Below are 15,713 nucleotides of genomic sequence, written 5' to 3'. Positions count from 1 at the left end.
GTGACCCGGGCTGTGCCCCTGGGCGGGGGGCAGTGGGGCCGGGGGCTGTTCCTGGTGCTTGGGGTGGTTGCTTACGGTTTGTTGGTCTCATCGCCGTGGTTAAGCCCGTCTCATGGCTGGCAGCTGGTTATTAAAAATCCAGTTTGAGCCCTTTTCCAGCTGGCGGGGGACTGAGGAGCAGAGGGTAGGTGTGTAGGGTCCCTTTTGTGGAAGGATTTCCCTCTGCAGGGCTTGGCCATGTGAAGTTTTCTGAACTTGTTCTCTTTTAAGAACCTGGGCGCCCCGTTGCTGCTGCCCAGTCGAGTTCGATGCTGTACTGGGACTGGCTGGTTCTTGTTGGCAGTGCGGGATCTACTGTAAGAGCTTGGCTTGGAATTGCAAACATCCCCTTTCATCCCCAGCAGGTGCTGGTTCCATCTTGAACCTCAGGCACTCTCGCTGCAGTTCTCCTTCGCGTGGGAAGAGCTTTTTTTTCGCCTCCTGGCCTTCAGGACAAGGTGTCAACAGGGCGTCAAAAAGTTGGCTTAGAAAACAAGTCATCGTGCTGGTGCTCTGACAACCTTTCCCTTTGTCCGCAGGTTTGGAAGCTCTGGCCATGGATCAGAAAGGCTATCGCCGGGGGAGCTTCCAGAGCAGCACCAGCGATGAAGATATGCTGGAAATCGCAGGAGCCTCCCTGGACTTCTCCATGGCAGACGATGACCCGCCACTCGACAGGGAGATGGGAGGTAATTCCCGTGCATCACTTTTTGATTTTCATAATGGCTTTCGGTAGGATTTCCTGTTAATATTTTCTGTATGGGTCCCACTGGCAAGGGTGGGAGTCTGGCGTTTCACGGCACCAATATGAATGGTTTGCACGATTCCACGCTGCATTGCAGCCCTGAACCTCTGCAGGACAGCCGAACGCTCGCCCGTGTGCCACGGGTGGCTCCCAGCGTTGCTCTGGAACGGAGGCTGCTGGGAGGCATGTATTCTGTGCAAAGCAGAAAATCTCCTTAAAAGAAAAGGCAACCGCAAGGTGCGTGTGAGCGACTGTGTTGTGGTGGGAAGGCACTGCTGGTCGCCTTCAGCATCGGAGCGGTGTCACCTCGGACTGTGTGCAGCCAGTAACCTGCCAGAGAGGAAAGCTGCTCTCTTAGCCGTCCGTGTGGTTATTTGCTACTCAATGTAGCAGATCCTCTCCTCCTGCTTTTCTTTTTGGGCTTCTGGATAGTTCTTTCTGGAGTTTTCCCAAACAGCTGGTGTGGGGAGGAGCTGGCTGTGCCACGCTGGGCAGGGACGACAGCGCAGAGCAATGCCGGGGGGTCTGCGAGACAAGCAGTGACCGTGCGCTCCCCTTCCCTTCTTCCTTGCCTATAATTTAAATGTTGTCCATTGTGGAGGGATTCTTGGAATGTGGCAGCCCAGAGGGGTTTGGTGCTGAGCTTGCATGCAGAACAAGGTGCTGGGCTTCCCCTGCCACCATGCATCTGTCCAGAGAGGGTCTGCCGCTGCCTGCTCCGGTCTGCGCCCGAGGCTGGGACATCAGTGGGGCAGGGATGAGTCTGCGTGAGGTTGCTGAGCTTTGGCACTAGACCAGCAAGATCTGCCTGATTTCTGTCTTCTGTGAATTATCATGAGTTAGTTTAAAAGCAAAAATACTTAACTTTGGAGAGCAGACCACAAGTCTCCATGACTTCCCATAAACCTTCTCGTCCTCTTCTCCCCCTGCCCCTGTTTACTGTAGGACAAAAATTAAAAAGAAATCCTTATGGCTTTGCTTCTCACCTGCGTGGGCTGCCTGCAGGTAGGGGAAATGAAGACAGACTTCCCCAAGTGTCGCCTGGCACTCGCCGGAACACCCAGCTCTTCTCCTGGAGATCCCGTAAGGAGCGCGGGATTGTTTGCTCCTTGGCTTGGTCCCTCTCATGGCTTTCAGGCCGGAGTGGAGGAAGGATGACTCTGTTTCTGCAGCAGTTGCATTAACTCTGAGTGACGAGCGTTGGTTTGTTGCTAAAAATCCTCTGTCCGTCCGCAAAGGGGACACGGGCAGGATTTACATCCCGAGCGTGTTGTTTCCTGGTTTCTGCCCGAGGCGCTGGAGCGTGGCTGGTACGTGGGGGACTGGCTGCGGTGCAGGCACGGGGCAGGGGGCTCGCTCCCACCCCACCTGCTGGAGGAAGGGTCCCGCAGCACTGGGCACATCTGGGAGCCTACTTCCAACCTCTTCGCACAGAGCTTGGAATAATGTCTTGTGATTGAATTTACTTCTGAAGATTTAATTGCTATTACACAAAGAATTAGGTACGTAGAAATGATCACGTTATGCGTGTTGGGAATGCCGGTGTAAATTGGCGTTCTCGTCCCTGCTGATGGGAACTGCTTTTCCCATAGCCGTGGGGGTGTCAGCTCTGACGTTCGACGTGCGCTCACAGTTACTGTTCAGAGAGAAGGAGCTGAATTCTTTAACTTCTTGTAAGGCAAGTATTGTTTGGTGGAGCTTATGGAGTGCTGGTGGTGGCTGTGCCTCAGGGGGCTGTGAGGAGCAGTCCCCTGCAAGAGGCTCTCCCTGTTGGCAGGATGCTTGAGTCCACGGTGGGGTTGACGCAGAAGTAAAAGAGGAAATTTAAAAGGGGGAAGAGTCGCTTACCCAAATCGCAGTTTCAGTTCGCTCTACAAATTTCCCCTGCTGACTTCAGGAAGCGTTTGCTGGCAGATGTTGGGGTGCCGGGCGTGCAACCTGGAGGCGTGGTGGCACAGGCTTTCCTTACGAGCCCTCGACTAACGAGGGCCAGGGCTTTGGTACTGCGTCAGGTCCCTGCTGGGAGCCGCCAGCTTTGCCTGGAGCACAGGATGCTTGTGTCGATAAATATCTTCATACGGGATCTGGGCTGACTGTGGAGCTTTGCTCCTAACTGGTATTTGCAGCAACACGCCTGCTTCCCAAAAGCTGCAGCTCTTAGTGAGAGCTTGAGCCAAAATGCAGATGAGCTGGGTGCTTTGGGCTGCTTTCGGTCAGAACGGTTTGGGATGGACGGCAGCGGCTTTCCACGCTGCTGCGGTGCTGTCCGTGTTCTTGAAAACTCCCTGCGAGCAGCACCTTCTCTCACTCTTATCTTCTCTGGTTTGGACTTCAGCATTTTGTCAATAAAAGGGAACAGATAAGACTTTCCATGATTTTTTTTATCCTTTTTTTTTCCTCCCACCCTGTTAAGTTGTGCTTGGAAATCAACCTTGGCTTTTTGATAAAAGTCTCCTGATGCTTTTCTAGTTTTCCCTCTCTTACTGAGGTGATGGGATTACACCAGGCAGCCGGTGAATCTCAGCAGTGCTTTCTCAAAGGTGTTGTCAGAGCACAGGTTTCAGTCCTGGCCGCAGGGCTGATGGGGCGGCACAGTCTTTTTAGGGATATAGCCTTGCTTCCCCAAAGTTGTGTTCCTGACATCGCCTCCCCTCTGTGCCGTAGTAAGGGTGACCAGAGCTACGCGTGGTGCTCAGAGGGCGTTTGTCCAGAAGTCAATGTTCCCTGGTTCTCAGTGTGAGGGATTAAAAAAAGCTATTTCCTTGTTGATTGTCCTCAAGTATTGAGCAATGACTTGCAGAGAATTACCGCAGACGCTTGCGTTGTGCAGTCAGATGTGCTGACTCAGAGCATGACGTTGCTTACAGCTGTTCCCCCCGCAGCCTGGCTTCGGCGTGGAGGGTCTCTGCTCTCCTGTAGCCCAGCTGGAGCCCTTCGAAGCCAGCCAAGGAGATGCTGGTTGCCCATCGCACCTTACAGTGAGCACAGGCATGACTTTTCCAGACCACCTACAAACATGTGGAATAGTCCAGTACGAGCAGAAACAAGTGGGATGCCACTGTTGCCTTCGATCCTGTTTTTAAATCACAGGAATTTATGCCTTTAACGTCCTGTGTCTTCAGCCAGTTGCTTTGCTGTGGAAGGACTTTCCCTGTTGCTCCCCAAGAGCTTAATTTGCTTAAGACATTCTAGAGGAGATTCTGTCCAAAGCTTCATGGATACCCAAATACATCGTCAGTTAGGTTGTGTCTGCAGTCCTGCTAATTTTTTTTTTTTTTTGGAAGGTATCCTTTTTGCTGTGGGATTTAAGAAGGTCTCTTTGAGCTCTAAGGGCAAGAATTGAGAATTGCAGTAGCAACAAATAACTCCCAGAGTGTTGGTGAAGCTTGGTTCCATGCGGTTTTTTGTTTGTATCCGCCAGAATCACAGAGTGGTTTGGGTCGGAAGGGACCGTCTCCAGACCCACCGGCTCTGTGCAGCGGGAAGGGGAGGTGAAGGTGTGCCCAGCTGCAGGACGGGGGCTGGCCGCTGGCTGTTGCTCTCACAAGGGTTGAATCTCTTTGCTGGGTTTGCTAGCTGGGGGTTTCGCTCGGCTGCTGCACCTCTGGCAGGTTAGAGGAATTGACCCCCCCTTTTTTTTTTAGAGGTGCCAAAGGGCAAACCTCGAGAACCATCCCTCAGCCGGGAGGTACATCCCCGGCTTGCTGCTCCAGCCCCTTCCTCCTGGACCTCCAGCCAGAAACCCGTGGATGTGGGAGCAGCCGGAGCAGCCTGGGGCCAGCCATCGGGTGAGACCAATGTCGCCGTTGGCTGGGGTGCAGTGTTTCAGGCTCCCGGGCACTGCTGAAATGACAAGCTATCGCTAGCAAATTGGAGCCAGGAGGATTTAATCATCAGCCCCTTTGAGCTCTTATGTACATTGAACGGCGAGATAAAGAGTGCTAGTGGGCGGAGGGCTGGGGAGAGCACTCCCTGCAGAGGACAAAAGGAAAATTGGGTGGCTGCCTGCCTCCTGGGAGCAGCCAGCTGGGAGCATTGCCGCCGGCCGTTTAGCAAGCCAAGGGGTGGGAGAAGAAAGGTGTTTTTTTTTCAGTACAGCTGTGTCTGACCTGCCAACATCAGGCAGCCCCAGTGATAAATTTGCTGTGCTGAACCTTGACTTCGGTCCAGACCTTCCAGCAGGGTCTGTCCCAGGCTGCTGTGCCAGGGTGTCACGGGTAGCGGGGTGCTTGTGGCTGGGGGTGAAGGGCCGGGTTTGGCAGGTCTCTGGGGCTGGGCTGTGGAGGTGAAGGGGATCGGGAGGGCTGCGTGCACGGCTGTAACCCGCCTGACTCCTAGTGCTTCCGAGAGCAGACAGCGTTGGCAAGGGGCTGTTCTCCATCTTGCAGCCCTTGTGCAGTCAGCTTCAGCTGCGTGCAGCGCCCAGCCTGTGCAGACAGCCAGCAGGCAGGTTTTAGTGGATTCTGTATGTGCTTCTCTCTATGTGTTTATATTTCTATAAAATGTCCTGAGCAGCTCTGCTGGCAGCTTAGGGGTGCAGCCTCCATTCTGGGTGCATCGGGTGGATGCAGCCGGAACCTCTCCCTGTGCTGCTCTCATCCTGCCCCTTCCAGCGAGGTGCAAGGGCTGGCTCATGTGACGGCCGCCGGTGACGACACGCCGGGCGTACGGGGAGGGCCCGGCGCTGCTGCTGGCTGGTCTTTGGCCGAGAACAGAGGAAGAGGATGCAGCAAGTGCCGCTGTGAGCCGAAAGAGCACCCGCCGTCCTTCGACCCGCACGGCCATGGGACGGACGGGCTCCCGAAGGTGCTCCCGCCGGAGGACGAGGGGCTGAGCGAGGGTGAGGAGACCCCTTCCAGGGAGGAAGAGGGGACGTGTCTGGCTGCAGGCGGAGGCTGCGGGGCAGCACGGTGTGGCGGGGGCTCCAAAGGTGCTCCTGCTCCTCTGCTCAGGTGAAGGGCGAGCGGCCGGGGTGGGCTGTTGGATTTCTGCTGTGTAATGCTTGGCTGCTTGCTGCCAGTCTCCCTTTTGTGTGCAGAACCCTTTATTTTTCCAGATTTGCTGGAGCAAGGGCAGCGGTGCGGAGGCAGACCTCTCCTGGGTGCTGCTGTGCTGGACAGTTAATGAAGCTGCGTGGGTTTGCTGTGTTGCAGATGACAGATGCCTGTAACTTTAACAGGCACTGCCTTTTTTTTTTTCTTTTTTTTTTTTAAGCCAGGCAGAGTGGAGCATTAACCCATTTTGGGGAGGAGAGATGATCAAAATGCTAACAAACCTGTATTTGAGCAATGATCTGCACTTCTCTAGCAGGGTCACATCTAACCTGCCCTCTCTAGGTGTTAAATAGGGATTGAGAGGTCTGTGCATTAGGAACGGGGGAGACCTGTACGATTATCCTGACCGTGTTTTGGGAAGGCATTACTGAGCTCATTTTCTGCCTTTATTCCTATCTGGTTATCCTGGGATCCTTGATTTGAACAAGCTGAGGCAGGAAATATGATCTTGATAAATATTTATGGCTGTCAGCCATTTTATAGTTCTGTATTCCTCCTGGAAAAAATATAAAGACGTTTTCTCATTAGCTGCTGTCAAATGGATGGCTTATGCATTTAGGTGGCGGTGAAGTTGCTGTGTACGCCTGGAGATTTTGGGGTTCTGGGTTTGTCATATAAACCCCTGCTGCCTCAGGGATGGTGGGCTGGGCTGAGCGGGGTCGGTGCCTGGAGAGCAGGATTGGTCCCGAGCGTGCGAGCCAAGTCAGACCGTCCCTTCGGTGCTCGGCCTCGTCGCGAGACCCCCTGTGCGGGACCGTGCGGGCTGTATCGGTGGCACTGTCCCTGCTGTGTGACATGCTGTGTGCGGACTTTGTGCCCTCGGGGCCGTGTTCCTGATGCTCTGGGGCAGCTCTGACCCGGGAGAGCGCTCAGGACAGCTCAAAGGAGCTGGTCTGGGCAGTTATTCCAGAAGAGTGAGCAAGGAATGACCCTGCTCTCATCTGGCAGAAAAAGCATCTCAAAGGAGTCTCACTTAACTCACTTTAACGCTGCTTTATTAGTACCTTTTATTTTTTAGGACAACTGTATTTATTTTTTTTTGGATGACTGTGAACTCATAGTGTCTGAGAGGCAGGGTTAGATTCACCCTCCTGCCCAGGTGTGAGCGGCACTCAGGGGCTCCAGGGGGGATTTTATTTTGCGCAGTGGACAATGGACTGCAGGGCACCGATCACCTGGACTGGAATTCACCGGAGTGTTTAACAAACCCAGGGGACTGTTGCCCTTTCAGTGGCTTAGCAAGAAGAATAGACGGAGGAATTACTGAAGGATGCTCCTGGTGCTGACTTGGAGCAAGGGTCTCGGCGCTTGCACAAGCAAAGGAATGAAGCTGGGGCTGAACTGGCCAGAAAAACTTGTTCCATGTCAACCTGTCCAGAAAAATGCTTGTGTTCCTTGGGTGAGGTTTAAAAGACCTTTGTTCTGTTTCTCCCTTGATGTGTTTGAACACCTACTTCAGACTCCTTGCAGGGGGCTTTGAGGTGGGGCTGGGAGGAGGCAGGGGCTGGGAGGAGGCAGGGGCTGGGAGGAGGCAGGGGCCGGGCAGCACCTCGGCTGGGAGCTGAGCGCCTGGGGACACGGGCACAGTATCAGTCCACTGGATCTGACCCGTTTCCTGCACTGGGCTCCAGGACTGGGGGGATTGGACCAGGTGATCTTTAAAGGTCCCTTCCAACCCTGGGTGTTCAGTGCTTCTACAGCAAATGGTTTTATTTTCCTGGCAGAGGATGGTGGAGCGGGAGGGAATGACACCTCGGAGGCTTTGCTTGGGAGCATGGCTCTGCTGGAGGGCTCGAGGATTCACCACCTCCTCTCCCTCTCCCCTTTCATCAAATGGCAAAAGTTCTGGATTTAGGGAAGAGTTCACATGTGGATGCCAGCGTTGATTTGCTTTGCTGGCACCTGGTTTCCAGGAATGACCCCATCTCTATGTGACCGGCGGGAGCTGGGGAAGCGCATCCCTGTGCTGCCCGGGGAGCCTTGCTTGGCGAGTGCAGCTCCAGGAACAGCTCGTGAGCTGTTTGCTTCCACTGAAATCTGTGGTTTTCCCACTCAGTTAGTGTTTTGGTGATGGGTTTTTTTCCTAAAAAGGGAGAAAACTAAGAAATGCTCCGTTTTTTTCCCCCCAGGATTTTCCTCATATAATGGAGGAGGGATGAACGGCACAAGCACAATGATGGATTTCCTGGAGGAACCTCTGCCTGGTGTGGGGACCTACGAAGATTTTAACACTATAGATTGGGTGCGAGAGAAGTCCAGGGACCGGGACAGGCACAGAGAGGTAAGATTTCTTGCTGCTCCTTGCTGGCACTGAGGGCTGAATAATTAACTTGCTAGAGCTAATCATGGTTCTGATTGCCGGACGAGGGGACACACCAAGGATGGAGGGATTGCCCTTGGGATGGGAACCAAGAGTCTCCCCGCAGGATCTTTAGTTTGAGGAAGGTGAACGCTAAATTGAACATGTTGCAGTTGATTCAATTGTTCCTTCTCTTCTGAAGGCTTTTATTTATTTAAAAAGCTTTAGTGGATTCTGGTGCACATCTTAAATGCCTCAGTGGCACGTTTTCTTGTGCCATGTTAAACTTGCTCGAGACGGAAGCATAGCAGAACCTGCAGTCCTGCTCAGGAAGGTGCGTGCATTATTTGGAAGAATTACAAAAGAAGAAAACCAAGCGTAGTTCTTTCAGAAGTCATTCCTGGGACTCCACCGCTCTCTGCAATTAAAGGAATCTGCTTGGAAAGCAAGGGATGCTCTAAATAAAGCACTGATGTCCCCAGCATGCTCCTGATTCCCTGCTCCCTTTGCTGGCAGAACTCTCGTAGGGTGATAACTGAACTCAACTTGTCTATTTGCTTGCCAAAATAGTCGGTAATTTATTTTTTTTTCCTGAGCCTCACAAAACAGCTTGTGTCCTAATAACAGTGTGCAAACCGAACATGGTCCCTGCTCAGTGTGTGAGAACGTACAAGACAGTGTTATGCCCAAACTGGAGCAAATACGGACCCAGCTAAGGGGCTCTGTGCCTCCACTCCCTCCTGCCCAAAACCCGTTCCCATCTCTGGGTTACAAACCCAAGAGACGTCTCGCACGTCCGCCCGCACGCACAGATGCCTGGATACAAAGATGATGCCCGTCAGGACAGTCTATTTCCTATCTGCTGAGAGGCTGGGATAAAAAGACCGCTTCTCTCCTTATTACAATAAGTTGAAATTGGGTCAAGGCAGAAGTGACTGCTGGCCAAAGAGGTGCGGAGTTGGTCCAGAGAAAAGAAATATAAAGGAAATAGTTCTGGCACCCACCCCAGCCCTGCCTTGGATCTGTAGCAGTTCTGCTGATGATCAGTGTGGCATTTGAAAGACAAAAATCCAGAGGAAAAAGAAGAAATGATGGTCATTCGGGCACAAAGGATTCTTTATTTATTTCTCATTTAGTGAGTATTAGCTGGCTACATCAATGTGCCTTTTTATCTGGGAATAATAGCGGTGTCCTGGAATATTGCCCCTGGGAGAGGCAGCCGGGGGAACGGGGGCACGCCGTGGCTGCTGGCCCCCCCTTTTGGTGGCTGCTGGCACCCCTTTGTGCTCCTGTCAGAGCAGCGAGGCGGCCGGGCTGTGACGTGCTGGGGACAGCTTCTGTTTGCTCGCACGCTGGGTGGGTATCGATCCCCATGAGGCTGTGTTGATAAACTGCAACCTGCTGGAACGGTTTCTTCAGTGCTCGGATTTCCTTGTGGCATCAGAATATTGGTAACTCGCTGTTACTGACACGTCACGGCTTTAAAAGATTAAGGATGAATCTTGTTTTTATGCAGAAGACACCAAGGAGGAAAGCATTAAGTGAATATTTTCTCTTTTTTTGCTGGGAAAGGTGGATGTATCTTTCCACATCTGGCACATCCCAGCCAGAGCTGCACTGACTGCACCAGCTGGCCGAGCAGGTGCTGCCCGAGGCTTTTCCCTCACCCCTCAAAGCAGGGGCTGTTGTTTTGACCGTCAGGGGCTGATCTTCCCAGCACAGTGTCACCATGTAGCTTTTAGAGCATTGCACCAAAGTAGATCAGTGTCTTAATGGATTGTTGTTTCTTTCGGAAAAACTTCTCCAGATCACCAGTAAAAGTAAAGAGTCCACGTGGGCGCTGATACACAGCGTGAGCGATGCCTTTTCCGGCTGGCTGCTGATGCTTCTCATTGGGCTCTTGGCAGGTAAGAGCAAACCTCGATTTAAAACTAAATCCGGGTTCTGCGCTGCAGCGTCAGCATCGATTCCTCCCGCAAGCCCCGGCCGGTCGCTGGAGCAGGAGATTTTGTCGCTGGAGCAAGGGCTGTGCGAGGGGCTGCACTGGTGGCGATGGCTCTGCTGCTGCTCTGCAGTTGACAGAGAATTAGTTTTGAGTGCTTTGGGGCTGTGTTTGTGTAAATACCCAGACACAAAACTGAGCCTGGAAGCTGTCCTGGATGCTGCTCTGGATCTGCTGCTGGTACAGAGCTCTGAAATAAAAAATAATAAAAAAAAAAATATTCATCAGAGCTGATCAAAGCGCTGGGTGGGAGGAGAGTGTCGCGCTGGCCAGCGTCTGTGCTGAGTGCTCTGTGTTGACACTGGAGAGGTTAATGCCAAGGACTCTGCTAGCAAGATGTTCCTTTTTTTCCTTTTCCCCATACTATACTTAGATAGAACAAGTGAGAGGTGTTTCTTGGGAAGTCAGGTGTCTTTCAGAGGCTGACCGGCTGAGACCTTTGAGATGATTCAGAAGCAGCCTTTGGCCCCAGTGCAGCAGCAGTCCATCAGCTGGGGGCAGGTCTTCCCGCTGGAGTTCAGCTGAGCCTTCCTCACCAGGAATGAAATGGAATCTTCTGTTAATGTTTACACAGGAAGGCTGCTAGCCAGTTTCTCATTAACTGGCAGATTTGTGAGATGTTCATTGCTACCTCTGGAGCTTGTGGTAGCGCTTGCTCCTGCCAAGCAGAGGGCTCTGTTCCTGGCCGGTGTGTTGATGGGATGTTTTAGTTGAGAGCAGAGCTGATTGCAGCGTTTATCTTTGGCGATTGTAGGAGTTATTCCTAACAGAAAAATAAGAAATTGCTTGAAGATTCCTCTTTTAACATCTGAATTACTTTCTGTACTGGCTCTCTGCTTGCTTTGTTTCCCTTGGCACAGTTGTCACTTTCCCCTCTTTTTTAAATTGGGATTGGAAATGTTTTCTCCAAATTCCCAGTTATTCCTGTCACAGCCTCAGCATTGTTCGTGTCAGTCCTAGATTCCAGCTCTTGTGCTTGACCCCAGTGACGTGTTCTGTCTGCGTCCCTCTGCCTCTCCACCCGCCGGCTGTGCGGTTCTCTTGCAACTGACCCAAGAAGAAGTCCGTGCTAGGGATGCAGGGTGGGTGTGAGTGCCTGCTGCGATGCTGAGCCTTCGGAACACCCGGAGGCTCGCTCTGTTTCCTGACCTGCTCTTTTCAGTATGTGTACTCCAGCAAATCTTCTCATTCAGCTCTCTGTAGAGTCAGAGTTAATCGTGGGCAGAGCCACCGGTACTGCAGAATTAGTGGGGCAGACGGTAACCTGCAGGTATCTGACTCTGCGTAAGGTGATGATGAAATTTCTTTTTTCTTGTTTTTCCTTTAGGTTCCTTAGCGGGTCTGATAGACATTTCTGCCCACTGGATGACAGACTTGAAAGAAGGAGTGTGCTTAGCAGGCTTCTGGTTTAACCATGAGCACTGCTGCTGGAAATCCAACACGACCTTCACGGACAGAGACAAGTGTCCTGAGTGGAAGAGCTGGTCCCAGCTGATCCTTGGCTATGGAGAGGTGACGTGTGCCCACGACTGGCTTTGCTGCCGAATGTCCCGTTTCCCCAGACACAAGTGCAAGCTCGGAGGGGTTCAATGGTTTAACATTCGTTGCTGGGGTCTTCCGAGGGTGGAAATAAACTCCAGCAAGTTATTGTGTGTTGCCCTCGGAGGGGATATGGGGCCACAAACCACTGACACGCTTACCAGGGTGTGCTACAGCCCTGCGCCTGAGCCTGGCTTCTTGGAGGAGATTTTGCCCACGATTGTTTTGGAGGAATACCAGCTGAGCTCAAGGCTTGTGTTTCTGGCAGCCCCATCCCGTGAGGCAGCCCGCTGGACTGGGACAGCACTTATCCCAGTACCAAGCTGCTGGGGTACCTCGTTCGCTGTGTTATATAATGGTCGTTGGAGGTAGGATTGGTTCCTATCCCCTCGAAACCTCATGCTTTCTCTAATTCTCTTCATTTTTGGCTGATGACCGTAGGTCAGGTTACGACACAGGTTTGGTGTGGTCACAGGTGAAATGATCTAATTTGGGTCACTTTCTCTGCATTTCAGGGGGCTTTTGCCTATATTCTCAACTACTTCATGTACGTTATCTGGGCCTTGTTGTTCTCCCTTCTCGCTGTGTTGCTTGTGAAGGGCTTTGCTCCGTATGCCTGTGGCTCCGGGATCCCCGAGGTGAGTGAGAATGGAAGCGGATTGGGTCTTCTTAGGGTGGGGTAGGGATCCACCATCCAAAGATTACGCATGCCTGCTATGGAATAATAATTTCTTGCGCTTTAGATGATGATTTAATATATGGGTTTTTTTCCAAACTATTCCTGAAACCTGTCTGGTACTTCAGTCTCCGTGCAGTCCCTTTAATAACTAAAATATTTTGGCATTTACGGCAGGAGATATGAACAAAAGCACACAGTGTAAGACATGCTCTGAAAGGCAGCTGCAGCTCCTTCTGCAGGGGGATAGTGGCCCGAAGGAAGGACTCATGTCGCTGTTTCTGCCTTTGCACAGAGGGATATTTTTACTGACTCTGATAGCTGGGGAGGGACTCGGAAAGCTGTCAGGGAAAGCTGAGGGCAGGATTGGGAGCGCCTAGGAAAACAGGAGCTCTGCCCAGGGCTCGAATGAAAGCCTGTAGAGCTGTGTGTGCTTGACTTCCAGATCAAAACTATCTTAAGTGGTTTCATCATTAGAGGCTACCTGGGCAAGTGGACGCTGATCATCAAAACCATCACCTTAGTGCTGGCGGTGTCCTCTGGGCTGAGCCTGGGCAAGGAGGGGCCCCTGGTGCACGTCGCCTGCTGCTGCGGGAACATCTTGTGTCACCTCTTCACCAAATACAGGAAGAACGAAGCCAAGCGCAGAGAGGTACGGAGAGACGCCCGTGTTGTCAGACGGCTGAGGCCGAATGGAAATGGTTCTGTTTTGGCATGTCCTCGGTGTGCCTCGGCGCAACACCTACCTGGAGCAAAAGCTGTCTCGGTTAGGAGGTGACACCACGTGGCTTTGCTTTCAGGGACACAGGAATGGTGTAAGAACCCAGCTGACATCTCATAGGAAGCTCATGAGTGTTTCCGCACAGGCTTTTCTCCGGATATGTCTCTGGAGAACAGTGTCTGTGAGATGCATAGGATCATATTGGCAAATTTACCTTCTGCTGCACCAAACCCACCAGAATCCACCCCGGGGTCCAGCGGGGTTGTGGGTGGCCCTGCAGCACCTCTGGTTACACTGTGTTGCCCTCCTCCGAGAAGCAGCGTGACTGTGAGACAGGAAAACGTGGGGGGATTCCCGGTGTTCCGGGAGGTGAAATTACTGCTCTTCTGGTTTACTGAAACTTGATCTAAGGTGAAAGCATGGCATGAAACCAGCTGAAACAGAACAAGGCACTTGCCAGTGATGCCCCTTGTGCTGATTTGGGGGTGGGACTGTTGAGATGCTAGCACCCATGTTTTTGCAGCTACTTGCAACCCTTCTCCCTGGGGAACAGGCTCACCCCCTGCTGCCTTTAGAACAGGTCAGACCCTGGCTTACTGTGCCCGCCCTGGAGACGAGGATTGTGCAACCCTGAGCAAAGACGGGGGGAGGCTGGAGGGGCTGGAAATGCCTGACTGTCTGTGGTTTCTCTCCTAGGTGTTATCAGCAGCTGCAGCTGCTGGTGTGTCTGTAGCTTTTGGTGCACCGATTGGAGGAGTGCTCTTTAGCCTGGAAGAGGTAACATCAGCATTTTCTATTTGCTCTTGGCGAGCTGTTTTATTGCAAGAACTGACCCTGCTGCTTTAAAAATACAGTCCACTCCTAGCTGCTTGGGTGTGGAAAGGAGAGCCTCTTGAATACTGATTGGTGCTGTATTTACAAGGCCAAGCAACCTAAAAGCTTATTGGGGTTTCAGGTAATTCTTACGAATACTGGAGAATTTATTTTGGATGACGTCTGTCCGTAGCTTTGCAATAAACCCGTTAATTTCCCCTGGTCTGTCCGTGCTCAGCAACACTGACTGCTCACAGCCACAGCCTCTGGCATGTTCTCCATCTGTCCACTCTGTCCTGACAACACTGTCCCAGGGTACCTGGGAGTAAACCTACCTGGCTTACTGAACTCCTTTTCTTCCCAAAAGCTTCTAATCCTTGTTCTTTGATCCAGACGTGACGTGGCTCACTGCTGCTTGCTTCAGGGCTTAGCTCAGAGGAGGAGTGGGGCAGTTTTGCTCAGCTGAGCACCGGTTGCGGTGGCAGCTATGACAAGCACTGTTGGTTGGCACTTCTGAACTTTGCAGAGCATGCAAGGCAAATAGTTCTCCAGGTTCAGCTTGTAGCTGGTTTGTAACAGCTTTCATTACTGAGTAAGTCACCTCCACTTCAGGGATCTCAGAGGGCACTTGCTGCATTAGAAGTGTACAGGGCAGGACCCGTCCTGGTCACTGCCATCCGTGTTGGACGGAGAGCAGAACAGCGCCTGGGGTGCTTGGCTGGAGAGGAGGGAATGCACCCACTGCTCATCGGTCTCGGTCCTCGCTTTCACTCCATGCAGCGGTGATGCTGTTACTGGGCAGCGATCGGTGTAGTGACAAGTGTCAAAGTGACTGAAGCTGCTTTGGTTTTCCTTTTTAGGTCAGTTACTACTTTCCTCTCAAGACGCTGTGGCGCTCCTTCTTCGCTGCTCTGGTCGCCGCGTTTACCCTGCGCTCCATCAACCCTTTTGGGAACAGCCGCCTGGTTCTCTTCTACGTGGAGTTTCACATGCCCTGGCATCTGCTGGAGCTTGTGCCCTTCATCCTTCTGGGAATATTTGGTGGGCTTTGGGGAGCTTTCTTCATTCGCAGCAACATTGCCTGGTGCAGGCGACGCAAGACGACCAAGCTGGGTAAATACCCGGTGCTGGAGGTGTTTGTGGTGACTGCCATCACGGCCGTCCTGGCCTTCCCCAACGAGTACACCAGGATGAGCACCAGCGAGCTGATTTCTGAGCTCTTCAACGACTGTGGGATTTTGGACTCTTCCAAGCTCTGCGAGTACGTGAACGATTTCAACAGCACCAAAGGGGATGACCTGCCAGACCGAGCGGCTGGCCCAGGAGTTTACACCGCCATGTGGCAGCTGGCTTTGGCCCTCGTCATGAAAGTCTTCATCACCATCTTCACCTTCGGCATGAAGGTAAGGATTGCCTGTGAAGGAGCTTGCGTCCTTCTCATCCTCTGCAGGAACCCCACACCTTAGACCTTTATTTGCTCAATAAACAGCATGTTCTCCTCCCCGAGCTCTGTTAGGAAGGGGACAAGGTGACAGACTGCGATTATTTGTTCTGTTGCTCGTAGCTGAGGGCAGTAGAAACCTTTTAGTTTGAGCGCAGGCACCAAAGCTGGAGTCTCAGAGCTTCACATCCCACTTTCCAAACATGGAATGCTTCTGAATTGTCCTGCCTGAAGCCTTTTTGATAGACACACAATATATACACAATAGCTAATTGCAAAGCGATTGATATCTTCATTTGTAAGAGCTTACTTCTCGTAGCTGTGCAGGCAGCAGAGTGGGAACATCCCGCGCGTGCAGGAGAGGAGCTCTGCTAGATCTTATTC

General features: G+C 52.3%; 1 protein-coding gene across 1 annotated transcript; it reads left to right on the top strand.

Moving 5' to 3' along the window:
- Positions 1 to 582: 582 nt before the first annotated feature.
- Positions 583 to 15,291, top strand: LOC104465717 (H(+)/Cl(-) exchange transporter 5-like; the record flags this gene model as incomplete). Its single annotated transcript, XM_010078878.1, has 8 exons — positions 583 to 728; positions 7,968 to 8,119; positions 9,945 to 10,044; positions 11,467 to 11,651; positions 12,194 to 12,316; positions 12,800 to 13,006; positions 13,772 to 13,852; positions 14,749 to 15,291. Coding segments are annotated over exons 1-8 (1,524 nt in total), but the record flags the coding sequence as incomplete, so codon positions are not given.
- Between the last annotated feature and the right edge of the window lie 422 nt (positions 15,292 to 15,713).

Source organism: Pterocles gutturalis, unplaced genomic scaffold (assembly GCF_000699245.1).
Source record: "Pterocles gutturalis isolate BGI_N339 unplaced genomic scaffold, ASM69924v1 scaffold20558, whole genome shotgun sequence".
NCBI lineage: Eukaryota > Metazoa > Chordata > Aves > Pterocliformes > Pteroclidae > Pterocles > Pterocles gutturalis.
The sequence above is the reverse complement of the archived record's forward strand: the minus strand, read 5'-3'. Positions and strand labels throughout refer to the sequence as shown.